The 27,698-nt window shown below is 42.5% G+C and overlaps 2 protein-coding genes across 2 annotated transcripts in view; both read left to right on the top strand.

The window, feature by feature from the left end:
• Nucleotides 1-1,378: 1,378 nt before the first annotated feature.
• Nucleotides 1,379-16,108, top strand: LOC311267767 (cytosolic phospholipase A2 gamma-like; the record flags this gene model as incomplete). The annotated part of the gene is made up of 14 exons (XM_084370997.1): nt 1,379-1,414; nt 2,217-2,327; nt 3,053-3,195; nt 6,315-6,504; nt 6,631-6,736; nt 6,821-6,961; nt 7,780-7,845; nt 7,971-8,096; nt 8,365-8,499; nt 9,615-9,698; nt 10,299-10,453; nt 13,152-13,323; nt 14,573-14,750; nt 15,889-16,108. The coding sequence occupies 14 exons, from the start codon at nt 1,379-1,381 to the stop codon at nt 15,923-15,925; spliced, it is 1,680 nt and encodes a 559-aa protein (XP_084227123.1). The 3' UTR covers nt 15,926-16,108.
• A 2,468-nt stretch (nt 16,109-18,576) lies between these two features.
• LOC311268759 (carbonic anhydrase-related protein 10-like) overlaps nt 18,577-27,698 on the top strand; it is a 111,389-nt gene continuing 102,267 nt past the window's right edge. Inside the window, exons 1-2 of the mRNA XM_084372579.1 lie at nt 18,577-19,052; nt 26,650-26,724. Of these exons, the coding sequence (XP_084228705.1) occupies nt 18,992-19,052; nt 26,650-26,724 (136 nt within the window). The 5' untranslated portion in view covers nt 18,577-18,991. The remainder of the gene's footprint in view (nt 19,053-26,649; nt 26,725-27,698) is intronic.

A 27,698-nucleotide genomic window follows, 5' to 3' on the forward strand; every position in this document is an offset into this window, starting at 1 on the left:
GCAGCCAGCTGTGACATTGACGCACACTTGCACGACAGGTAGCAGGTGTAGTTGAACTTGTGAGCACAACACCAGGGGATCATTTCTTGGATGCGCGCAAGGGCAACATCCAGTTGCCTTCTCTAGAAACACAAATCAGGCTATGGGCGATGATTTTTATCTTTATTTGTTTTAAATAAAATGATTGACTCTCACAGTGTTTGTTTGAGTTATTGTACAGTAAATTCAGAAAGTATTCAGACAACTTCACTTTTTCACATTTTGTTATGATGCAGCCTTATGCTAAAATCGTTTTGTCCCTTGAGAGACCTAAACATGGCCGTCCACTGACGGTCCCTGACAAGGCTTGAGAGGATCTGCAGACGCCAGAAAATCCCCAAATCCAGGTGGGCTGAGTAAAGGGTCTGAATGCATATGTCAATGTGATACTTCAGTTTTTCCTTTTTAATAAATGTGCTAACAATTCTAAAATGATGTTTCTGCTTTGTCATTATGGTGTATTGATGCAGGGAAAATGTATCCAAAAAATTTAGCATAAGGCTGCAAGGTCCAGTAGGTGAACCTATCCCCCCCCCCCTTCTTCCTTGACCCCTGTATGTGAGACTCTCTCAGCAGCAGCAGACGCACCTTTACGAAACAGACTCCTCACACGGCAACATGACATAGTTGACTTGACGTGAAAATGAGCAATAGAAAAACCGGAAGAAATTAATGCGAACAAATTCAAGGATGAAGGTGGTCGATCCGAAGAGATGAGATAAGCCCAGAGGCGGCTGCTACAGAGCCGGTTACAGTGGGCGACTGTCCGCTCGCTTTTTTATTTATTTTTGCGGGCGCTCATGCCGCCACTCCACAAATGCTGCCCTGGGCGGCTGCCCATAATGCCCATACCGTCCCTGGTCAGCAGGCTCAAAGCGACACACACAGTCCATCAGTCACTGAACACTGGTAACATTCAAAACCACTTGTTTTTGAATGTTGTGTGATTTGCTCCTGGTACATGCTCTGGCCTGATGAAGCCTGAACAGCCCCTCAAAGGAAGGAAAACGCTGCAACATCTGATCAGAAGTAAAACTGTGAATAAGGCAGAACAGGAGAGAAGGGACCTTTCATTTCCATCAGTCACGCTCTCATTTATATCTCATATATAAATCTACACACCCTTCTGTTTTGTTCTGCAAAAGATAATTATGTAAAACACGTAGGCTACTTGTTGAAGCCTGATTGCACATTTTTTGGGGACAGGACTTACACAACTTTGTGGGCTGATGCTGACCTACTGATGACACGCCCCGACGCACAGAATAACTACATAGCTACAGTACAAGTTTTTCAGCGTCAGTGATTTCTCATAAACTCATTAACACTGACATCAGCGATGGACAACATGGAGGGAAATGCAGCTGCCTCTAAGGTGAGAGATGAATAGGAAAGAATTTAGTTTGTACATTGATAGCATGATAGGTATAATGACATTCACCAGGAAATTACACATATAAATCAGGCCCTGCTAACCTAATACTATGTCTATGTGGATTGTTTGTCAAATCCAGAGTCAAATTCCTTGTATGTGTAGAAATACTTGGTTGATATATAAAATATGTGGAATAGTGTAACACATTTAAAAGTTTAAGTCACATTCAACTCTGGGATGAAATGGAGGATTCTTCTATCTTCGTTTCTTCAAAACTAACCTCAGTATTTGTATATTCGTTTATTTCACCCTTTTTTAAATCTTATTTTCTGGGTTTGTTTTTTGCGTCTATTATTGTCTTTCATGGCCTAAAACACTCAAAAAGTCTTCCATCTTGATTTTATTATCTTGATGTAACTCTGTTTTAAAACATGCCTCATAATTGTATTATTTGTATTATTATTATTGTTCACCATTATTATTTCCAGTGGACTCTCAATCATGATTTTAAATACATGAGGCAACTGTTGTGGTAATTTGGGGGTAATTTCAAAGACTTCAAATATGTTAGCTCGTCTGTCCTGGCAATATACAATATAATATGTAGACAGACAAGAAAGACAAGACAAGTTTCACACACACACACACACACACACACACACACACACACACACATATATAAAAGGGCTCATATTATTATGTTTTACTCCCTAATCGGCCAGAAATACAATGTATTATTATTATTCACTATTGTTATATCTAGTGGACTCTAATTCTGTTAGCTGTCCTTGACTCTGTCCAGAAAGCCGTCCGTCAGTCCCAGTCTCTGTGTGCTGGTGAACAAGAGTATGTCCGTCAGAGGAAACAAGTGGTGCTGAAGACACTCAGCAGCCTGGGAATCAACTGTACTGAAGTAAGAAATGAACCTGTCAGACTTCAGGGCAGACTCAGACTCTCACTGTCTTTGTCTCTTCTATTTCTATGAACATGTCACATCTTGTATTAACATTTTTGAAGGCTTTAGATACTCACAGGAAGACAGTAGACTCCAATATATTTAAAGGATAAGTTCACCCAAATATGAAAATGCAGTCATTATCTGTCTCGACCACAACATCTTGTTGCTGCTGCTTACATTTACCCTGACGCAGATTCAAAAGATGCTCTACATGTTTAGGAATATTTGTATATTAATAATCGTATTTATGTTCAGTAATATGTGTAGCATGAAAGAGTTTGCAAACTTTAATTTCGTTATATAACCCTGTGTTGTATAATGACGACTAAATGACCGAGTGTCTTGTATCTACTCACCCCCATGCAAACGGGAAGTCAGGTGAAGTTTCATAGTCCACAAAACATTTGATAATGACTGAATTTTACTTTTTGGCTGAACTGTTCCTTTAAGACATTTAATTTAGTTTTTTTGACAGTACATATTGTCTCTACTGTTGCACCCTAAACCCTGAAGAGCCAAATATTTTCTCAGAAGTTGGTGGAGCCCAAACTACAACTTAAAGGAGAGCAAATATTGGACTTTCATTACTAACATCCTCTTATACTTCAGCTGACTGTCCAATGCAATTAGCTTAGCCTAGCCTATCAAATTTAGCATCTCTCCATCATCTTTCCAACCAGGGTTTGGTTCCCCACATCGCTCTGTTGCCGTCAGGTGGGGGTCAGAGGGCAGCTGTGGGTCTGGTGGGTTCCCTCTATCAGATGGAAAACGAAGGTCTGTTGGACACTCTGCTCTACCTGGGAGGAGTTTCTGGCTCAACATGGTAACAATGATCACAGTTGGGGTTGGGCAGTTCGGTTGGTAGTTTGCTGGTCAGGTAAACAATCTTCAACCGGTTTGTTTTTGTGCCAAGTAACTGAACCTGTATTTGTCAGGTGTAACGTCAGGTGAAGAGAACCAGCAGCATGAGCTAGTTAACACGAGACCCAGGGTAGCCGATTAGCTCAGCTACATATGTCTTGTTATTATGTACCAGAGCTGAGAATTTCTACTCAGACTGAAGTCCACAAGAGAAAACTTCATAATTTCATCACTCGTCATCAGTAATGAGTTGGTACAGCTCATTAGCTTTCCACGCTGTTTTTGTAGCCTGCAGAATGAAGCATCGTTTTTATCTGCTGCCCCTGTTTGCCCTGTTGAAGTTACTGCACTACATTGTTAATACAAACTCAACACTTCCTGTATCCATTTGAAATTAAAAGCCCTTGTGTTTCAGTGGAGAGAAAACCATTTTTTTTTTTTACAAGGCTTTTATTGTGAAACATTTGCAGGAATGGAAGACTCATTTACTTGCAAGATTCACATAAGTGGGCCGCTTAAATGCCGCCTCTGTCATCTGTTCTCCAGTTTCACTCAGCTGAAGTCTTTTTTTATTTACTGATTTAATGTTAAACTTTAAAAGAAGTAAAGTTCAGCTGAACAGATGTGAGAAATAAAAACACAATGGGCTCTCTCTTACGCTCAGCAATTGCAATTGCTCGTTTCAGACCGACACAGTTGTCATTTCCACACCCTGCGGCCACGTTGTTAAAATAGCAAATGTACTTGAGTCCACCTGTGTGCCCTTGGCGGTGTTGGTTTTAAAATGAGGCGTGGTCAGGCACGTTGATGGCTGATTGCTATGTTGAGGCAGCAGAAAGCGACAGCGCCATAGACCAAAAAGCTGGTCTGATGCACTGCTGTTGGTACACCAGTCATTATTAAGGTAGACGCAGAGCCCCCCTCTTACCCGACTCCCTGCCTATGTCCTGCAGGTAACTAGCAGCCTGCTAGCTGCACTGCGGTGTTGGGGATGAATGGGTGTAGCCAGCTTTTGGTTGTAATCAACACCCAGCAGGTCCATACGAAGCAGTCGGAAGGGATCAGCAGCTCCAGGTCATCCATTTATGGGTAATGGATTTGGTGATTGTAAGGAAGATGCTCGGAAGCGGAGGTTTGTGTGGTTGCCTCCTTAGCCTGTTCAAAAGGCCTGACCGGCATCCTCACTTCTGCTTCTGTTTCTTCTCTGCCTTTGTCGCCTGCTGGGCCAGCTTACAATCCATGGTGACTCGAGTGGTCTTGCTATGTCCTCCTGTATCTTGTGAGCCCTCTAAAAGTCTCTTGTAATGGGTAAATTGGGGGTGCCCATTAGCTCAGTTGGTAGAGCGGGCATCCCGTGTGCAGAGGCCTTGTCCTCACTGCAGCGGCCTGGGGTTCAAGTCAGACCTGTGGCCCTTTGCTGCGTGTCACCCTCCCCTCTCTCTCACTCTGTTTCCTGTCATCTCTGAGCTGTCCTATCAATAAAGCCATAAAAGGCCAAAAGAATACTTAAATTGTATTTATTTTTTTAAATGGGTAAATTGCACCTAAATCCAATGTCGATTAGGTCCAGTCCACTATATTCATAGTCTGCTTGACACAGATTTGAAAAGAGAGACCAATGAGCTGCTGCACCTGTGCACGCCACCATTTCCTTCTCCTAAGCTTGAGGCAGGAGGTCATGCCCTAACTAGAGGGGGCAATCCAATGTTTTCCAGCAGGGAACCATGGCCTCAGACTTAGAGGTGCTGACACTATCCTCGCCATGGCTGCACCTTGAGATCCCGTCCATGAATAACAGAAACAGGATCAGGGACAAGGGACATCCCTGGCGGAGTCCAACAACTCACTAGAAACGTATTTGACTTTGTGCTGAGCACACGGACACGGCGCTCTCCCCCACACTACTCCCCAGGGGACACGGTCGTAGTCCTTCTCCAAGTTCACAACACACAATGACTGTGATACCAAAATAATTGGAGCACACCCTCTGGTCCCCCCTTTTTTTTTTAAAAAAGGAACCACATTGCCGGTCTCCCACTCCAGAGGTACTGTCACAGACCTCCATGCAACACTGAAAAGGCGTATAAACCAAGACAGCCCAACAATGTTCAGAGCCTTCAGTATTTCAGAGCAAATCACAACCTCAGGTGCCTTGCCGGTGGGAGCTTCTTGACTACCTCAGCGACCTCTGCCAGGTATATGGACGAGTCTTCCCCTGAGATTTCTGCCCCCTTTGCAGCGGACATGTTAGTTGATTCAGGAGCTCCTGAAAGTGCTCCTTCCACTGCCAGACAATATCGCCAGTCTGGGTCAGAAGTTCTCCTCCCCTGCTGAACATAATCTGGGCTAAACACTGCTTTCCCTTTCTGAGTCACCGGATGGTTTACCAGAATGTCTTTGAGGCCAAATGAAAGTCCTTCTCCATAGCCTCCCAGGAGTCCTCCCACACCCAAGGTTTTGCTTCACCAACCACCAAAGCTGCAGCCCTTTTGGCCTGCTGGTACCTGTCTGCTGCTTCAGGAAACCCCTGGGCCACCCAAGCGGTTGGTCCCCACACCAAGCGAGGTACTCGCCCTATGATTCTGTGACTGCTGAATCATAGAGTCTTCTTTCTCGCTCTTAGTCTGATCCCTCCCCTGAGACCAATTTCCGTTGTGAGACCCTACGAGGAGCTATTGCCTTCTACAACATAGTTCCCAGGATCATAGGGAAACACAAACTCCTCCACTTCAGTAAGGTGGCGATTCTTCATGGGGTGTTATTAATCAAAAACCAAAAGACCTAACACTGAACAAAACAAACAATGTCCGAAAGGACATTAATTTACTTACTTATATTAATAAGGATACTTTCATCACATTCACATCACATTTTTTGTTTTGGCCCTCCTGTGAAGTTGATCAAATGTCACTTACTGGTTCTCACCCCTCGTGAGCAATTGATAATAGATATTTGTCCAAATGTTTTAGTCTGGACCAAAGCGGTGGACCAACCCAGCGGCTAATTACTTACTGTACAGAAAAGAATGTTTAGTTTTTCACCATGACAGTTTGACCCATGTGTACCTGTCTCCTCTGGTAGGTCCATGTCCTCCCTGTACAGTGACCCAGAGTGGAGCAACCACAAACTGGACGGAGCAGTGGCTAGGCTATCTGGTCCTGGGGTCGAGGTGGAGCTGGCTCTGGGATGGTTGGATGAGAGGTCAAAGGAGGAGCACTTCTCTCTCACTGATGTTTGGGGGTTTTTGACCTCTGCTGGGATCATGAAACAGGTACCAGGAACTTTTTTGAGTATTTCCCATTTGAAACACAGCAATAAGTAAGTAATAAATAAGTAACAATAAAGTAATAAGTATTCTGTATGCGGTCCATCAGAGAAATAACTTGTGTTTCATCAGATGCACCTACGATGTCTCTCTGATGAGGCCAGCAGAAATGCCTCCAACCCTTACCCCATCTACTGCGCCATAGAGAAGCATCATCTTTCTAATGGGCCTATAGAAGGTACACACACATTAGGACTAGCAGTACATACAGTAGTGAACTACTGACTGGTATTATGTGTAAAATTGGCCCTCTGTCTGTCAGGAAAATGGTTCGAGGTGAGCCCTCATGAGGCCGGCTTCACTGAGTTGGGTGCCTTTGTTGAGACTTCTCTGCTGGGCAGCAGATTCCACGGTGGAGAGCTGCTGGAACAGAAGCCAGAGATGGACATGGTCCAACTACAAGGTGTGTGTTCACAGGCTAAGCAAGCTGTTTCATGGCAGCAGTAGAGTGGTAACTACAGCATTAAGCATGGTGCTCTTATTGTGAAGTCACTATGAGTTCTCAATAACGAGCAGACTTTGCATGCTGTCCAGTTGTACAGCTGCGCTATCCAGTTGGGTGGTGTGCACTAACCCAGAGTGGATAGTGCTCGCGATGTTGTCTGGGTCACACAGCTTGATAGGATAGTGCAAGGGCAGCTGGTGTCCCTCTTTATTCAGCTCATATGTTTGAAAAAGTGGTGAGCCTTGCCCCATTCCCAAGTAAATTATCGTAAAGTAAAAGTATTGTTGATTCCTGCACAGATGCACTGAACATGACATCACCTCCTTTAATGAGGTCAGGACTCCTCAAGCCAATGAGAGGAACACAGAAAAATACTGAAGAAAACACTAAAGCAATGTGTTGATCATGAATGCATATTAATCCTCCTTCTCAAACTGATTTTGTGTGTGTGTGTGTGTGTGTGTGTGTGTGTGTGTGTGTGTGTGTGTGTGTGTGTGTGTGTGTGTGTGTGTGCATGTGCGTGCGCTTGCATGTGGAAACCATACAGGTGTTTTTGGTAGTGCATTGGCTGATGACGATACTATCGGAGACTTCATGCCTTCCTGGCTGACTGGTAACCTCTGTTTGATATGTTGTATACTCACTAAATACATCTTTAGAAGCTGCAGGGATACATTTCTTGTTGAAGTGGAACAGTAATCACAACTGTGTGTGTGTGTGTGTGTGTGTGTGTGTGTGTGTGTGTGTGGGCACGCTTGCACATGGAAACCATACAGATGTTCTTAGTAGTGCACTGGCTGATGAGGATACTATCGGAGACTTCATCCCTTCCTGGCTGACTGGTAACCTCTGTTTGATATGTTTTACACTCACCAAATACATCTTTAGATGCAGGGATACATTTCTTGTTGAAGTGAAACAGTCATCACAACTGTGTGTGCGTGTGTGTGTGTGTGTGTACATATAGACAATGCAGCAGAGTACCTGCATGTGTACAATGCCCTTCAGAAACTAGTTGCCATGACCAGAAGCACCATTCAGGGTCCTGCTGCCTTCTCTGACCTGGACAAGCTGCAGAAAATACTACTAGAAGGTATTGATGATGATGATGATGATGATGATGATAATGATGCTCAGATGGTTAATTATAAAATTGAGCACCTCAATCACATTTGTTCATTAAATCCATGTTTTGGTTGCTGCAAGCTAATTCACAAGATTGCAGCACTGATACTCAGGAACGCCATCAATGTTTCAATTTTCCTCCCAATTCAACTATTTTGTGTCTGTGATGAAATAATGACACAGCAGATGTCTGATTCAAAATGCCACAGTGTCCATGAGATTTGTATCTTTTGCAGACAAGGTAAATCATAATGAGTCTGCATGGCGGCAGTCAAGGAGTGAGGAGGAAAGAAGTGGTCTTTCTAAACAGTGGAGTCTGGAGCTGCTGACAGCGGTGGAGACCTGGAGCCAGAATCTGGAGGATATAGATGGTCAGTGTATGGCACACTCGTTTTAGGGGCACAGCATCATGAGTAGTTGAGAGGGTGGTTTAGCCTACTTTAGATATGAAGGCCGTTCAAGAGTTGAGAACTCCGTCACAAGCAAAGCACTGGATGCAATGAAAGGAACCCTTTCATGGCAAACTCTTGGTGTTGTGGTCCCAGAGACAAAGTGTGGTCTGGTTGAGGTGCTCTGCCAAGTCTCTTCTCGATGGTGAGTGGAAGACAATCAGTGTTCGTAGGCATAGGACAGACGGGTCGTCTGGTTGGGTCTCAGCTGGTTGATGGGAAAGTATTACTTTGGATCTACTGGCTTTATTCAGGAAAAACCACAAGGTTGTATAAAACTTTAAGCTAAGTTTTAAAAAAACTCAGTTGGTGTTGAATCCTATTAGAAAAAGTAGAAACTAGCACACATGACAAAAAAGGAGCAAAAAGGTAAAGAAGTAACAAGGAAAAAAGTGACAAAGAATTTTAACTGAACGTGATGAGCATTACGAGGAATGAATAAAACAGTCACTTCATACTGATTTTAAAGGTTGCTGCAAAGATAGAATTATTTAATGTTCAAATCAGTTTGTAATGCAGGCAGATTTCTGATCTTGGTTGTTATCTGACCAGGCTCCCGTGTAAAGGAAAAAGGGGGGTATTTAAAGTTTCATGTGTTCTGTGTCAGGGTTGTGGCAGACAGAGATTCACGCTGAAGGGTTAATTACAATCCAATTGATATTTATAGCCATTAAACAAACACCGCCAATTCAAGATCAGGTCTGATTCATTCAACTGGAGAACAGACCTCATCTCCATCCAGTGGAGGTGTCAGTTGTGTCCGACCAGGCCCCTTTTGCAAATCTGTCTGAAATGTTAAAAGCTCTTCTTCTTTAGAAGTGAGAAAACTCTCCCTTCTGGATTGCATCATACTGATAGTGGCTGCAAAGTGGGGAAAGAAATCATGTTTGTTCGAGTTTACCCCAGATGACCTTCCTGTGAGATGCAGCAGTGCTGAGGCGGGTCCGCTACACTGGTCAATGTTGTAGACACACTGACACATTTTGTTTAAATGTAAACATGTTTGTATATTTTTCTTTCCATGTGTTTTCCTGTAGTTTCTCATCTCATTCAGAAAGTCCTTCCTCTGATTCTGAAGTGGGAGTGGGGAACTACTGCAAACTTCCTGTACCAACACCAAGGTGAGGAGACAGGCATCATAAGTAATCATCACAGTTAACTTGGGCAAAAACACATTTGTTTGAGTTTAAAAAAAGGAAATTGTTTGATATTTTGAGTTAGTTTGAGTTACCTAAAGCTAGTTCTGTGATGGCAGTATGGTCTGTTATTTAATGTAGACTTTGCACTAAATTAAAACAGAACTTATGCAAAATTGGTCCAACCAGACAGACACCATCAGTCACTGGTGAACATACTGGAGCATTTAGCTGCTATGGAGTCAAATATTTCTCTCAGGAGATGATGGAGACTAAAACAGAACTAAAAGGTGACTGAAAATTGGACTTTGATTCATCAGGTGGACACAAACATGACTTATAATGAATGCTGATGTTGCCCCAAAGCTGCTTTCTGCATAAATTGTGTTTGCAAACTTTGACTCTGACTCTTCTATAATCCAAGATGACTCCTCATAGTCGCATGTTAAAAAAGTAAAAGGACAAATCAATTAGTGCCCAGTAAAGGGCAAATGCGTTCCAATAATGTAATGCCATGTAAGAAGTAAGTAAGTAAATAAGTGAGTTTCTTTAAAAATTCTATTCTTCAATTGTGTTGCTGGGCAGACGACACCGTTCCACCTTATCTGCGCCTGGAAGAGACATTCCACCTGATAGATGCCGGGCTGATGATTAATACAGCCTACCCTTCATTTCTGGGAGACAAGAGAGACATCGACCTCATCATCGCACCAGATTTCAGCAGTGGAAGCATGTTTCAGGTACTGTAAAGTGTGTGTCTCTGTTAGCCTGAACCCTTGATTGAAACTAACTGATAATGCACACAGTACAAAACTAATACTACATATGGCCTATGAGCCAACCAAAGTCAGGGCCTGTGCCCACATAGATTTTTCAATTGTTTATAATGAGAACATGCTGCAGCATGCGGCGGCCCAGGGAACAAGTGCTGTGCCCCCGGGCCCTAAAGGTGCAATCAAAAGTTACATTTACTACAAAGAAGGTTTATATAGTTGGAAAATTGTTTGAATTTAAAGGGGCAATTTGTAATATATGGCCAGAATTTGACTTTAAAACAGTCACAAAACGAACTTAACTTGCCAACAGTGTGGAGAAACAACAGTGTTGATGTTGTATCAAAGACGTCTATGTGCTGTGTTGTAGAGACGTCTGCTGAAGTTAGCACACTAATCAGGTAGCCCCCTGCCGGTCCGAGGGGATAGCCTGATAATATAGTCGTGATATATATATAATATAATAATATACAGCGTGATAAATGAACAAAAAACAATGAACAAAATGTTAAGAAATGATATACTCTTACTTCTATTTTTCTTAGTAAACAGAAAAAATGTAACCGGACACCGTCTGAAGTCTGAATAAGATGAGCTTAATCTCCTCGTTAACTCATCACACTTCATTCAAATAAACTAAATACAATTTACCAACAAAGTTTTGGTCTGTCTTTCCACATTCTGGTTTCATCCACATAAATCGTCGATTCACAGAGTAAGATGTGAAAATATTCTTTTTCAGCATGTAGTTTTCAACTGCTGCTGATGTCCGACTCTCTGTGGCGTCCGCGTCCCCACCTGCCGTGGCTTGTCATCCCTCAAGTAGGCTAATAGTCTCGGTCAGTCTGTGAATCACCTCTGCACTGTATCCCCTGTTGCCAAACTGACCTCAATCGGCCTTGAAGCCTGTGTTCAGTCACAGTTCAGTGTCCAGCTGTGTTCATTCTGTCATTCTAATCCCAGACAAACTCTAGGGCCACTGGCTCCATGGCCAACTGAGCCATGAGCCAGTTAGCTAAGGGTAGTTTACTACAGCCAAGAATAGCTAGCAAAGAGCAGCAGTTGCTGCCCACTCTGTTTCTGGAACTACCTTCGAATTCTGGCCATATTCTACAAATTACACCTTTTATACTGATGCCTCTATCTGACCTACATAAGCAAATGACACCATCAGCGAGGAGATCATTTCTGTTTAATAATTCTAGTTATTGTTAATGCCTGTCACCGGGTTGGATTCCAACTTATCTGGGTTGGATAAGTTGTAGAAGATTAAAAATATGTTTCACTGCAGAGTGCTGAGGATGAATTGAGGAGTCTCACAGCCTGAGGGCAGAAGTTGCTTTGTAGTCTGGTGGTACGTTACTGCACTTGAACAAAATGTAGTTTGTTTCACTGTTGTCGGTTAATTTTAGTTGCTCTAATGAGAAAAGCCTGTTTAATACCAACTAAACCTGTTTGCTCTCTCCTCACCACACCCTGGTCTTTGCATTAGACTGTGCAGCTACAGGAAACAAACGTTCCATTAACCTCCAGCCAGGTTGTGTTATATGGGGACAAGTTTAAACCAGACAAAGGATCACTGCAGCTGTAACCACATCTTCCTTTATTTGTTCGGCATTGACTCTCTTCCCCTTTTTGAACAATGGAACCATTTGCTGGGCTGACTTTGTGTTCATGTAATTTAACTGAACAATCAGTTTGACCTCTTGTTCTCATTTGACTGTGGAGAATATACACTTTTAGTTGATCTATAACTTTTATTAAAGGAATAGTTCACTCTAGAACAAAATTCAGTCATTATCGACTGATGAGAAGTCCGGTGTAGTTTCTTATTCCTCAAAGTGCAGCTGGAGACCTGCGGGGGTACCGTCCTGCAGCAAAAATCCATATAATGGTGCCCGAGACAAAAAGGCCCATAAAACTACACAAAAACTTTGTAATATTCCTCCATACTGCTCGTCCGCTGCAATCCAAGTGTCCTGAAGTGGCGACATCCAGAGTTTACTCGAAACAACGTCATTTAGTACATTTTTCTAGCCTAAACAGTCACTATGCTACATCTGCCTGAAGGCACGCTCCGCGTTCACGCGAGTCTCCCTCACAGCCGCTCGCACTACGGAAGCCGCACCGGACAAGATCAACAGAACTTGCGATAGAGACACACCGGTATTTACATCCTGCTGTGAGTTTCGAAGTTTCAAATCACTAGTGCAGCAGATCCCTCTTGTGTTTGTGTGTTGCTCGATCGCTCACAGCAGGATGTAAATACCGGTGTGTCTCTGGCCACTTCAGGACACTTGGATTGCAGTGGACGAGCAGTATGGAGGAATATTACAAAGGTTTTGTGTATTTTTATGGACCTTTTCGTCTCGGGCACCATTGACGCCCGTTATATGGATTTTTGCTGCAGGAGGGTACCCCCGCGGGTCTCCAGCTGCACTTTGAGGAATAAGAAACTACACCGGATTTCTCATCAGCATGAGGGTGAGTCGATAATGACCGAAGAACATTACAGATTATAAACCCTTTACCATAGCATAACCCTTTATACCTGCCTATGTCTAACTTTTTGAAGTGAAGGATGACTCACTTAAGTGTGATTTCTATGCCAGAGCTGTGAAACCTGGGAGTCTGAAACAACGTTCACCCTCTGCTCCCTTCACAGACTCTGACTCTTGCCAGAGACTACGCGGCTGCAGTGAAGAAGCCTTTCCCAGAGATAAACGAGACAGTCCTGGAGGACAGAGACTGGCCGAAGGACTGCTACGTGTTTGAGGGAAAAGAGAAGGAGCCCACCATCGTCTACATGCCGCTCTTCAACAGAGACAACTGTAAAGGTCTGTTACAGCTACACTGCAGACTTTTTTAGACTCTCAGAAACTGCGCTCACAGTTCAGGAACTGTGATTCTTTGGTTGTTTGCCAACTAACTATGACTCTGACTGAAACACAAACACAACACAACACAATGTGTCATTACTGCATTACTACATAAGCATTCAGGGCTCATGTGTTCACACCCATCTCCATGTTGATCTTTACACACCTGTAAAAGTTTCATGACTGTATCTTGTATAGGTGTGACACTATCTTAACAAAAGACAGACAGACAGACAGACAAACCTGTCAAAGTGCTCACATGTAACTATGACCACACCCTACAGCAGGGTAAAGGAAAATCACGTCATCATATTCATCAATAATTATCAAAGGCAAACTCCATGTAAACAGATAGGACAGACGGGAGTCGGGCTGCAGCAGCAACGCAGCCATCATGCACTACACAAACAGCCAGTGTGGACCAAGTGTGAGGGAGTGGGAAGGGGGCCCGGAAAAGGCACGGGGCCGGGAGTTTGAGACCCCTGAATTACTACTTTAGGACTTTTAAAGAAAACACAATGATCCTGGCACTGGGTCCATAAGACATCACTGACTCAGCTACCAATAAAGTGATGAACTGTCATTTTTATTTCAAACAGTATTGCTCTGATAGCTACCATTCATCATTCACAACACCCAAGTGACATTTAGCGATATTTAGCAGTGTGCTGTTGTTTCCCCAGTAAGTTTGCACACTGACCTCTACGGCTGTCGCAGGGAAATTACAGATCATAATCTGCTGTATCCGCACTGTCACTGGCTGTTTTCTACAAACTAGCTACAAAGCCTACGCTGACTCCCAACTGTTAACTTTGCATATTCATCCCTTAACTTAACCAGCGACAGCAAACAATCAGAGGCAGAGTACAGCGGGTCCTGTAAGAAAAGCAGTGGGATCCATAATAGCGAGTGTCAAGCGGTTCGCTGCATGGGTTGGGATTCTTTTATATTTCTTTAGGGTGGAAGTAACAACAATTGCTTGCTGTAAAAGATAAATGTCATTTGGGTGTTATGAAATGATAAAACAAGACTGTTTTCATCATAGCATGACTTTTTTAATCAAATCGTATTTAAAATAAATATATGCATACACACACACACACACACACACACACACACACACACACACACACACACACACACACACATACACACACACATACACAGTTTACTGAAACCTGAAACAGGTGTTCACTGTTTTCTGTAGATGCAGACGAGCTCAAAGCAAGGAGGGAGGAGTTCTCCACCTTCCAGCCTCCATACAGCCAGGAGAAGATCGAGTTTTTGCTGGAGACAGCGAAAGCCAACGTGAAGAACAACAAGGAAACTCTGCTGAGGGAGATTAACAAGGCTGTTAAACGCCAGGCCAGTAAAGATGAGACCCAGTAAGCATTTTTACAGTTGAAAAGACCTTTCAAATGGCCGTGATCACCAGTGAATAGATGTTCAATACTGGTTCAAAAGTAAATGTTTTTTCAGTGTTTAGACATTGATTAAAGGTTCAAAATCAGACCTTGTGTCACTGGGATTTGCAATACTGGCAAAGAAGTGATTGGGGAAATACCTCCACGCTAATCACGCTAAATGGAGCCATTCTCTGGGCTGACTGAAAAATGAAAGATGTCAGCTACAAATATTTCATGTGTCATATTTTGATTCTGATCGTGTTCATTTTAGCTTTGTATTCATGTAATTTAACTGACAGATAAGCTTCACCTTCACCTGCTCCTGCATAGATTTTTCATATGATACGTACTTTTAATTGATCTGACCAATAATAAGACCCTAAATTACAACGTAAAACTCCTGATTAAAGTATGCCCTGTTACAAAGTGTTACCTGCCTACAGTATGTCTAACTTTTGAAGTGAAGGATGACAGTTGAAGTAACTACAATCACTCAAGTGGGATTTATATGCCAGACTTTGTTCCAGAGCATGAAACCTGGGAGTCTGAAACATTGTTCACCCTCTGCTCCCTTCACAGAATCTGACTCTTGCCTGAGACTGTCAAGTCCGTCAGTCTCTAATCAATACTGTCTCCACTTCAACCTACAAATGAACAAATGATCAAAATGATGACACAGATTTGTGTTTTGTGACCCTGTGATGCTGTAACAGCATTTAAGATGGTTGAAAAGAGGACGAATAGGCGTCTTAGACGTTCAGACAGAATACCACCTACTTTTCAACTGGAAATCGATGTTGAAATCCCAGTTGGTGCTCACTGGGGAGGTAGGGATGGCTGTGAGTTGGAGGAGGTGTTGAAGTGAGGCACAGAGGGAGACATAAAAGGATCAGAGATGATCTTGAAGCCATGTCAATGTAGGTCAAAGCTGAATCTTACGTCTTAAAAGCGTGTAATCTGTGAGCTCACTATGTGACTGAGGAAACCGCCTGTGTGAAAGGAGATGAAAAGAGATTCAATAACAAGACTTTATGTAATATGTGAGAGTCAGAGTGTGTGAGAATAACTGACTTATCAGAAATCTAACATGTCCTCTTCTCTCTCTTCTCTCTTGTAGGGAGCACCAGAGCTGGGACTCTTGTCTTTTGTTGTGAACTAAATCATCACCATGAACATATGACATACACTTCGCTTTACGTGTGTGTCACACAGTTGCAGGCGACAGAGAGCGTAACACAACCAATACACAACCATGTCATGTAACCGCTTACAGTCATTTCTTATTCAATAACTGTGTTGTGTCTTTGGACTGACACTATAAAGAACTATCAATTACATGTGTGGCAGTGTGTGTCTTCTTTGACTGTTATTGAACTCTACATAGGCTGATACAGTGTCATTGTTAACAGAGATTCACATTGGAAATGACTGAAATGCTTGTGAGGTACTCATGCAGGGCATCATTGTTCTCAGTTAGTGAAACCTTTGTGAAGTGGACTGGGCAGTACTGTGAAAATACCCCAAAGTCATTCTTCTGTAAAGTGAAGACATCATGCTGGTAAAAGTGAAAGTCACACATACAAATAATCCTACTTGAGTAAAAACCTTCAAGTATCTGATATTAAATGTACTTAAGCTTTAAAAGTACTGTATACTATGGTTCAACTGATCAGATGTAATACTCCTCATATTCCTGATCACCTGAATACTTTTTTTTATTTTAATCCAATTGCTAATCAAAGAAATTTGACAGTGCACTATTTTGGCTCTGATGCAGCATGCAATCTGCAAAGTAACTACTTAATGAAGCTATCAGATAAATGTAGTGGAGTAAAAGGTTTAGAGTTTGGAGTACAATGATTCCTCAAAAATGTAGGAAAGTGGACGTACAAAGTACAAAGTACAAAGTAGCAAAAAATGGAAAACATCCAAGGGGGTGAATATTAACATTAAGGCCCCCCTTTTAGTTCAACACACGGCGGTTCAAGCATGCTTTGTGACAGAACAGCTACTTTAGAAGCCAAACATGATCCAGTATGCAACTCACTCAAGTCTGACGTGGAAACTGTGGAAGGCTTTTGAGCACAAACAGTGAGAGTGGACTTTTGAGTCAAGTAGGAGACTTGATGAAAAAATACTTCAACATAAAGAATCAGTCTTCCACTTTAGTTTGTGCCACGCTATACAGGTCTTTCCAGGAACTTTCTGAGAAAATTACAGATCCGAAGACAGAAAAGTTAACATCTTATTGTAACATGTGAAAGCTTCCAGTACTGTCTCAAAGCCAGTGCCATGAAATACATTCTGATAATAACATCAGACAAAAAATATTCTAAGTCATAATGGTAGAATGTAAACTCCCTCATGTTGCTAAAACGTCCACATTTACAGACCAACTCCTGGACTCATGACCTCAGCGTCTCAGCTGTGGCCCTGATATACAGACTGACTGAATGGAAACATAGTCAACATACCAGTATTCTGAATGGTAGTCATTATGTTCATACTCTGTACAGTATAATGTGTGACTGTTGGTGTTAAAGGGTAACTCCACCAATTGTACACATTACAGTGTGTTTACAGGTCTTGGGGAGTACTGCTGCATGTGTGAAATGCATTGTACATTGTGATCTCGTTGATCTGCTCTGTACATGCGACATCTATTGCACGTCTGTCCGTCCTGGGAGAGGGATCCCTCCTCTGTGGCTCTCCCTGAGGTTTCTTCCGCATTTTTTTTCCCTGTTAAAAGGGCCTTTTTTTGGTGGCAAGTTTTTCCTCACTCGAATCGAGGGTCGAAGGACAGAGGGTGTCGTCTCTGTACAGATTGTAAAGCCCTCTGAGGCAAACTGTGATTTGTGAATTTGGGCTATACAAATAAAATTTGATTTGATTTGATTTGAAAAAACTATAAAGCCAGGTCTGACTCTAGATGCAGGTTGCATTGTGGGTAATGTAATTTCCCGGTTTTGGTCCAACATTGCTCCCCTCTAACACTCTTGGATTCATTCTGGACAGTTTAAAAACAAATGATCAACGAGGATACAGCAGAACCAGAGATCTCACATTTCTATTCCACACCTTCCTCTTCTGATTTCAAAACCTACATTGCCCACAATGCAACTTCACTGGAGGAAGCTTCCTCTGGAGCCACAGAAGGCTTTATAGTTGTTGTTTTTTTACACATGCAGTGAACTCCCCAACACCTGTTAACACACTGTAATGTGTAAAATTGGTGGAGTTACCCTTTAACTAGTAACTACAAGTAACTCAACGTTACCGCTAGAGGTCGCACAGCATCCACAGGAGGGAGTTTGCAGTGTCTGTATGTAGGTCAATACAACTGAGCATTCATCAAGGCCGCCTGCATACAACAGTGCGTCTCCAGCTGTTTGTGACCGTGTTACTGTGTCTCTGAAAAGAAACTAGTCTGCGCTGTGACTTCTGTATCAGCGAAGGAAGAAGCATTATCACTCATCATCTTCTTATGTGTTTGTTTGGAATAAAATGATGGAATATCACTGTTCGCTTGAGTCACTGTGTAAACTCTCACTGCTACAGTTTGTGTGGAATAAAAGTATAAATGTGACATTTGAATCACTTTGTGTGGTTTTCCAAATATTTATAAACTTGAAGTTCTATTATTTTTGCGTCTCTTTCGCTGACAGACACGACCAAGTTGATGTATATATAAATATATATAAATATATAGATATATGTATTTTGCTTTGCGTAGATACAACTGAGTCATGACACGATATCATGAATATGTTGTCTCTCTGTGTCGGTCTGTGCGCCCTCGGTGCGCTCTGCGTCGTCAGTGAAGTTGCCTGATCCGCTGCAGACGAGCGAGCGGCGCACGACCAACATCCACCCGCTCCAGAAGGGAAAAAAGAGAGAAGGAGAACATGTTTCACGAACGGATTTCACAACTGAAATGTCTTCAGGGTGGAGACAAATGCGTGAGACGCGCGCAAAAAGCCCGGAATGTTGCCTGAAGAGCGAACCGGGAAGGGAAGGTGGACGCTGCTGATGTGAGGACGGATCTCCCTGCGAGCCTTCAAAACCATCTCTGCGCTCCACTGGGGAGGGACGGGGGGACGAGAGGAACCGAGGAAGAGGGCGAAAAATGTTCAAAGTTAGGGCCGTGGCGTCTACAAGTGCGAGCCCGCAAAGCTCCGTCCCGCAACAGCTGCAGAAAATGAGCATGAATTGAACGAAGAATGCATGTCGTTTGGGATTTATGTGTGATTTTACAAACATGTTTCATCTGCTCGTCATCAGGTAAGGCGCCAAGAACGGAAACTCTGCTCCAATTAATTAGGATGTCAAATGTGTAAATGAATCAAAAGAATGAAAATGTTGCAGGATGCCATCACTCACAGGAGGTCACCAGTGAATACTTAAAGAAGCTACAGAGCTGTTATATCACTGCGAGAGTTGTGTTGTGATTCAGGTGTGTGGTGTCATTGTCACTGTAACATCCAGGCAGCTGCTCTGCTGTCTGCTCACTTCACTTTGACCGCAAGTGTTTGTCTTACAGTAACTGTGTGTCGAAGAGAGGCACACAGTTCATCGGTCACCGCACACTGGTGACATTCAAAACCACTGAGATGACTGAACACACACATGCACATCATATAGTACACACACACACACACACACACACACACACACACACACACACACACACACACAGGCTGACTATACAGAGTTACTGGATATCACTGTCAATATGTCACAGTACTCATACAGTGTGGCCTGTCGACGCCTTCAGTCAGACACACAGTGATTCCCACAATGGGATGAGTCAAGAACTTCCTACTCATCACTGCTGAAGCTGCCAGCTTCACTTTCTGAACAAGTGATGTGTGGATATGAAGAGACGAGCAAACTGACTCCCAACTGTCCAGCAGGGCACAGGAAACGGACTCACTGCTGACCCACACGTGAAGAATTCATGAAGACAGTGCAGTTAACGAACACTAACTCTGTCAAATCAGTCAGAGAACAATGCATTGCAGAACGTCTGGTGGCTGCTAACAGAGAGAACTTCTCACTCATAGATTTTCTTTGCATTTATGAGAGAGAGACAGTAAAGATAGAGGAGGAACAGAGAGGGTGGAACAATAATGCTGGATCCTACAATTCCCACAATGCATCTACATAACATCTTTCATTAGACCACTCTTTTTAATCTCTAAATGTTGTTATGCCCTGACTAAATGCCCAGTAATGATGTCATCAGTGAACCCTTATGACATCATGAGGGTTTTTATCCCGCACTTCCTACTGTTCAGACTCCATGACGACAACATCACGTGATGCGTGGGGGCCCAAAAATACTTTTTTCCCGTAAGCTTACATTGTGAAAGAAAAGGCTGTAAAACGGTGGAGGCATTTTTTTTTTCTTTGGAGCATTTCAACCCCTGTGAAATGACTCCTCACTGTCATTATTTGATCCAGTCGGTCAGATAACATTTGGAAAGACTAGAAGAGCAGCAGGTGTTTTTCCTCATTCGAGTCAATGTGTCTAGTGCGCGCACGGAAGAGCCGGTCAATTTTTACACCCAGGAAGTCGAACACCGCCTCCAAAGCTGATCTCATTATACGTGCATGTGTGAAATTTATCCAGTTACAAACAAGGTCAATTATTACCCTTTGTCCTGTGTCATTTTTTAATCCATGGAGCTCTTATATTTGCTAACCTGTCACCCCAATGTAAAAATGGACCAAGCAGGAACATGTGGGTGGAGCTGGTGGGAGAAGCACTAATGAGCATGTGCAGTCTGCAGCTCAGAGCAGAAACAAACCCAGAAGCTGGAAAACCTGTGGCTCACGTCATTGAAGGGACTGTGCACCAGCTTTCAAATCAAATCAAATCAAATCAAATTTTATTTGTATAGCCCAAATTCACAAATCACAGTTTGCCTCAGAGGGCTTTACAATCTGTACAGAGACGACACCCTCTGTCCTTCGACCCTCGATTCGAGTGAGGAAAAACTTGCCACCAAAAAAAGGCCCTTTTAACAGGGAAAAAAAATGCGGAAGAAACCTCAGGGAGAGCCACAGAGGAGGGATCCCTCTCCCAGGACGGACAGACGTGCAATAGATGTCGCATGTACAGAGCAGATCAACGAGATCACAATGTATTCAATTATAAGCGATGGTTGACAGGAGTGAAAGTACACAAAGATGTATTACAGCAATAATGATGAAATGCACATGGAAATGTGATTACTAGTGATAACAGTAGTAATGATCAATGGCAAGGATGGTATGTAGCAATGCAGTACGATAATAGTAGTGGAACGTATGTAACAGAGATGTGACTAATATTAGCGACAGTAGTGGTGGGTGTCAGGCAGGGTCATGGCAGTAGGTGCATCCACGATCAGGCAGGGCCATAGCAGTAGGCGCATCCACGATCAGGCAGGGCCATAGCAGTGGGCGCATCCACGATCAGGCAGGGCCATAGCAGTGGGCGCATCCACGATCCACGACCCGGGCGCGGCCAGGATCCAAGGGAGCCTGTAGGACTAGAAAGCACAAGGACTCCGGGGAAGAAGCAAGTCAGTGACATGCAGAGATGGGGCATGTATACAGGCATAATGTATACAGATGGAGAGGAGAGGAGAGGGGAGGAGAGAGAAGCTCAGTGTGTCATTGTCCCCCGGACTAGGCCTATAGCAGCATAACTAAGAGCTGGTCCAGGACAGGCCTGGGCCTGTCCTGGACCAGCCCTAACTATAAGCTCTATCGAAGAGGAAGGTCTTAAGTCTACTCTTAAAGGTAGAGAGGGTGTCCGCCTCCCGGACCAAAACAGGAAGATGGTTCCACAGAAGAGGAGCTTGATAACTGAAGGCTCTGGCTCCCATTCTACTTTTGGAGACTTTAGGAACTACAAGTAATCCTGCGTTCTGGGAGCGTAATGCTCTAGTTGGGTGATAGGGTAATATGAGCTCCTGGAGATATGATGGTGCCTGACCATTAACAGCTTTGTAAGTGAGGAGAAGGATTTTAAACTCTATTCTTGATTTTACAGGGAGCCAGTGCAGAGAGGCCAGTACAGGAGTAATATGATCTCTTTTCTTAGTTCCTGTCAGTACACGTGCTGCAGCATTCTGGACCAGCTGGAGACTCTTTAGAGACTTGTTAGGGCAGCCTGATAATAGAGAATTACAATAGTCCAGTCTGGAAGTAACAAATGCATGGACTAGCTTTTCTGCGTCTTTTTGAGACAGGATGGGCCTGATTTTTGCAATGTTACGTAGATGAAAAAATGCAGACCTTGAAATTTGTTTTATGTGGGAGTTGAAGGACATATCTTGATCAAAGATAACTCCCAGATTCCTGACGGTGGTGCTGGAGGCCAAGTTAGTGCCATCCAAACTCGCTATATCATTAGATAATGCATCTCTAAGGTGTTTAGGACCAAGTACTATAACTTCGGTTTTATCTGAGTTTAACAGCAGAAAATTGCAGGTCATCCAGGTCTTGATGTCCTTGAGACATGCATGGAGTTTAGTAAGCTGATTAGTTTCAGCTTTGAGTCCAGTGTCCAGCTCCTGTAATACATCCAGGGTTACTTTAAAAAAATGTATTCTAATACAGTTACTAATTACCAGTGATATAATCCAAGTGTCACAAAATTAAGTAAATTAAGTAAATTAAGTAATTTAACTCGATCACTTTCCATTACTTTTGGATTATATAAATACCAAACATATGTAAGTGAAGAGAAGAGAAATATCATGAAGGTGACTTTTATGTGTTCTCTGTTAAAATACACACTTGTGTGTTTGGTTTCACTCAGACCAGAATGGTGATGTGTGAGACGTGAGAATTGTTGTGTTGTTGTCATGTGCGCAGACTAGTTACTAACCACTGTAATCCTGTTAGTAATCCCCCTTTTTTTAACTAAACATTTCTATTATCTAATTACATCTTTTTTTTCTGTAACTTTACTGGACTATAGTTACCTGTTTTTGTATCCTAATTATGTAATCACATTACACATATTTATTTCAGAACCAATATGTACAGTAGTGAACGGAGAGAGACAAATCATTTGTTGTTCCTGTTTGAATTGTGTCATGAATCACACATGACGTTTGTGAATTTAAAAGATTATTTTGCAAGTGAAGAAAGTTGCTGTTTGCCATAAAACTAATCACGTATTAGACTGTGACGGTACATAATTAGAAAGCCTTCACACCTAACAGTCACATGATCTTGCCACAGTCTGTTCACTCTGCTGCCATCTGACAAAAGATACAGCGGTATCTGCTGCCATACCACCAGACTACAGAGCAGCTTCACTCCCCAGGCTGTGAGTTTTTAAACAATACATTTACGTTATAACCTTGTTTATCACTCACCATAACTCAGAACTGAAACTGGAACTGAACTAGAGCTGGTCTCGTACACGAGCTGGCTGACAAAAACTGACTAAGTCTCCTTTCACATAACTGCAGCTTTCAGTATGGTCAGACTTGCTGTGACTTTTATCTTTTTTCACAGTTTTTCTGTGCCAAGGTGACGGCTCGTGTTGTGCATGAACGCACAAAGAATGCATTTGTTGAATGTGCTCAAACTTTTGGCAAACGGTGAACTGAGCATAACTGTTGCAACTAATGAATGTGAGCGTGAGCGTAGGCATTAGAATCAGAATCAGCTTTATTGGCCACGTATGTGTACACAAACAAGGATGTTGACTCCGGTTCAGTTCTACACTCCTTACAATTGCACTATTTATTATTGCACTAATTATTGATTTTATTTCCTGTACATTGGAAGCAAACTTAACCAGAGTCAGATTCCCTGTTTGTGTACACATACTTGGCCAATAAAGCTGATTCTGATTATAAAATGGAGAGAGTAATCAAAGCCCGTATATGACATCGTCAATGATGAGGTTGGGTTGTGAGGTGTTTTTTGACATAGCTAGCCTACCTACTGTTAGCAGTTAGGCTAGCTACTTATTATTATTATTAGAGGATGACACAGTGTTAAACTCTGTTGCTCTGCACTGCTCAGTCCTCATTTATATCTTCCCGTTCCATCCCAGTCCTCTGAGTTTTGTCATTGCGGTTCTGTCTCATCCATTCCTGTCACTTTTACTGCTGCACCCTCGGGTAAGTTTCTTCCATGCTAATTATCAGAGAGTGTCTACCCAAAGAAAGGGGTTACGACTAATTGAAAAGGCAAAAAGTTAATTTTAATCCAAGGTTCTACTTTGAACACCTCTCACATTTAGTTACACCAACTGCCTCCAACTGCTAATCAGGTGATGCAGCCATTATCTCAAAGTATGTCCCTTCTCCTGTCTGTTTCAGATCAAACTCTCTTTTTAAAACCGGGTATTTTCACATCTGACAACTGTATATATATATATATATATATATATATATATACATGAATGGTGTCTCTTTCTGCTCTATGTAACTTCAGTGAGAGTGTAGAATCACATACATGTTTAAGTGTTCAACACATCACATTGTTCTGATGTCTTGAGTTTAGTTTGTAGTCAGCACCTACATGACATCTGACAAGCTGTTACACATCTGGGATTTGTATTAACTCAGAAACTGTGGGGGCGCCACATCGCACAGAATTAATTTCTACATAATGTTGCTTTAAGGAGCTAAAATAGAAGAATTTATATATTTCTTTTCTTAAAAAATGACTCAAACCACAGTCATAATGTTATTGGCGACTGATGTAATAGTCCTAATAACTAGTGGATGAACCAGTACAGCTCTGCTTCACTTGAGTCTTTTCTTTCTCCACTATGTTGTACTCTTTACTCCACAGCTTTAGTTACTAGTTACTTTAGTAATTAAACATACAAACACCTTATCAAATACAATGCTTTTTATCAATTAAAAATACCAGACTTAATTGATTGACATGAAGGATCTGAACCCTTCCTCCACCACTGCCCATCCAATCTCCTCCGTCACCTGCAGTCTTGTTCTGTTTGGTTGAGGTGACCTGGTTCAGTGTTGGTGAAACACAAACTCTACCACTCACATGTACCTGTCAGACCCCAGCGGCTCTGTTTTAATTGTGCTGCTGCTGCCAGGCAGGCTGGTTGGATGGCAGCAGAGCTACAGCAGCTCAGTGGCAGCCTGAGGGCAGAAACACGCAGGACACAAAGTGTCACGTCATGTGTGCCACCGGCGGGTGTGCAGTGCACACCAGTGCAGACCCACCCAGGGACTCAGTCCATGCATCCCACATGAACAAATCTCCATTTTGACCTACTTTGAAAGCCTCATTACAAGTTTATTCAGTTTTGAAGCTACAGTATAAATTAGACTTTCATCAGTGCACATTTACTACAAGTAAAACAGCACTGGAATGCTTTATGGGTTGTGTGGGTTTATACATTGACATTACCGTGTTTCTGTTGCTGTCGCTAACGGGGGCTTTACTGAGCTCAAATGGAGATTTCATTATTTTTAACGGATTTGAAAATTTTTGATCGATTAATCTGGAGTTCATTTTCACGATTAATTTGCCTCATTGTCTTGTCTATAAAATGTCTTTCCAGAGCTCAAAGTGACGTCTTCAAACTGCTTATTTTGTCCAACAAACAGTGAAAACCAGAAGACTCTTCATTTACTGTCAGAAATGACAAAGAAAAGCAGCAAATCCTCATGTGAGAAGCTGGAACCGGACAATGTTTGACGTTGCCGGTTGAAAAATGGCTGAAAGGGTTAACTGATCATCACTGCAGTTTTACATCTAAATGTTTCAGTGGTATATTTGGGCCTGCTTGCATGATTGGAATAGGCACACCATGTAAAGGTAGATAGTCGATATGAGATGTACGGAGACAGAATTTAAATCTCTTTGTTCGGCTTTTTGTTAACAAATATTAGAGACACAAAAATGTGTCAAATTGGTCCCTTTCTGACACGGTGACACTTGTGATATATCCCTCTCTTCCCCTTCACTTTCACCGCTTGTGTTCTCCTGTCTCTGCACTCTGGTGTAACTTCTCAGACCTTGTCACTTCCCCACCTGTCCCACCACTTTCCCACCTTTCCCCGGTCAGGTGAACCTGACCCAACCTCTGCACCTGCCTCTTGTTCCCTCATTTCAGTACACAGCATACCATTTTCCTCCTGACTCTGCCTCTCTCAGTGTGGGGGTTGCTTAACTGTAAAACTGCGTTGACCATATATCAAGTAAATTACTTTTAATTCAACAGCATTACACATTACTTTATACTTTTAACAGTGATAATAAATGAGAGAAAAGCTGTACACAATATGAGTGTTAGAAGTTAGGCTCAGATGCCTTAATTCAGAAGCTTCTCTTGCTTGTCAGCTGTCTCACTTAGCCATCATGCCACCACCGTCCCCTCCTCCCTCTTGACATGAAAGTCAGCTTGCATACATGGACATCGAATGAGATATGACGCATTTTTAAAAAATGTTGATAAGGTACATATGAAACAATCAAATTTAATGTATCTGTGGTTTGCAGAAATGCCCACATTTTGCTGTTACGACTGGGCTGTGCTGTCCGACAGGGACTTTGATGGACAGTTGATAGCAAATTCTCAGTGAGTGTGACGGACAGATGGTATTGGGTGTGTTAGCAGCGTCTATGAAAAGAGGACGGATACATCTAGCAGTAAATCCAAAGTTGTCTTATTTACATGTTTTGATCCTGACTTTCTCACAGTCTCACAGCCACTGGTAAGCTAGTTTTGTTCACAGTTCGTCTTACTCCTTTTCTTTGCCACTGCAGTTCAATGGGAGCTTTAGTGTCAGAGTATCTTTACGCTGGCAGAGGAACATGTTCAAAAAGAAACATATTTTATTGAACAGTTGTTTCTTCTTTCTCTCTGTCTTTCTCCCTGCAGCTCAGCCTATTGCATCCAAGCTTGATGACAGTTGGTGGGCGTATAAGGACGTTGTCCAGGGAAGCTTTGTTCCAGGTAACAGACCATCACCCATCATCCATCCTCACACATAAAATGGTGTCATTCCCAACACATGGTGCCTTTTTTTGTTATTCTGTGAAAGGTGTGGCCGATGAGAGTTGTTTTTTTATTCTAGAAGCGTCAGAGTGTCTTATCAAAGTCATGCGGCAGGGACACCGCTCACGCTGCTGAGCTATGATCTCATGATGCTTTTCCATCTCACAGTGTGATAGAAGGCGTTGTTTTTCTTGAAGATGTGTTGGAGGTGTGCTGGTTCACACAAACTTGTAGGTTTCCCCTCACAGCTCGCTGTGGTTTCTTCCAGCTCATCCATTGACAAGATGGTTCAGAAAGTGTCCACATCTTGTGTAGACCTGTTTTTAGTCGTGTTAGCAGCTGGAGACATCAAACTAAGATATTGAACATTAGAGTTAGAACTAGAATTTTATATACAACAAATTTTCAGTGTAACTCCTCAGTGGTCATACAAACAAACCACCAGTACAGCAACTTGACAGACGACTTAAACACAGTAGGTAAAAGTTTTAACTATATATAAAGAACATTAATACATATGTATTCACTCAAACTCAACAACATATTATTGCACTTACCCTGCTACATTGCCTAGGATATATAATAAATAAAATATAAAATATTGCACAGGAGAATATTACTCATAGCCAGGTTTTGGCAGAGTTACGTTTTTGATGGCATGTGGGTAAAAACTGTTCTAAACTCTGGATGTGCGGGTCTTAATAGAACTGCAGCGCCTTCCAGAGGGCAGCAGAGTGAAGAGGTGGTTTCCAGGGTGACATGAGTCTCTGATTATGTTCGTGGCCCGGTGGAGACATCGGGTTCTGTATACGTCCTCGAGTGAAGGTAACTGTGTGCTGATGATTTGTTGTGCTGTTTAAATGAATCTCTGCTGATTCTCAGGGTAAACATTATAAATGGTAAACCATAGCATGTTAGCTACAGCTTCACAG

Source organism: Pagrus pagrus (assembly GCF_965226575.1).
Source record: "Pagrus pagrus genome assembly, chromosome: 13".
Taxonomy (NCBI): domain Eukaryota; kingdom Metazoa; phylum Chordata; class Actinopteri; order Spariformes; family Sparidae; genus Pagrus; species Pagrus pagrus.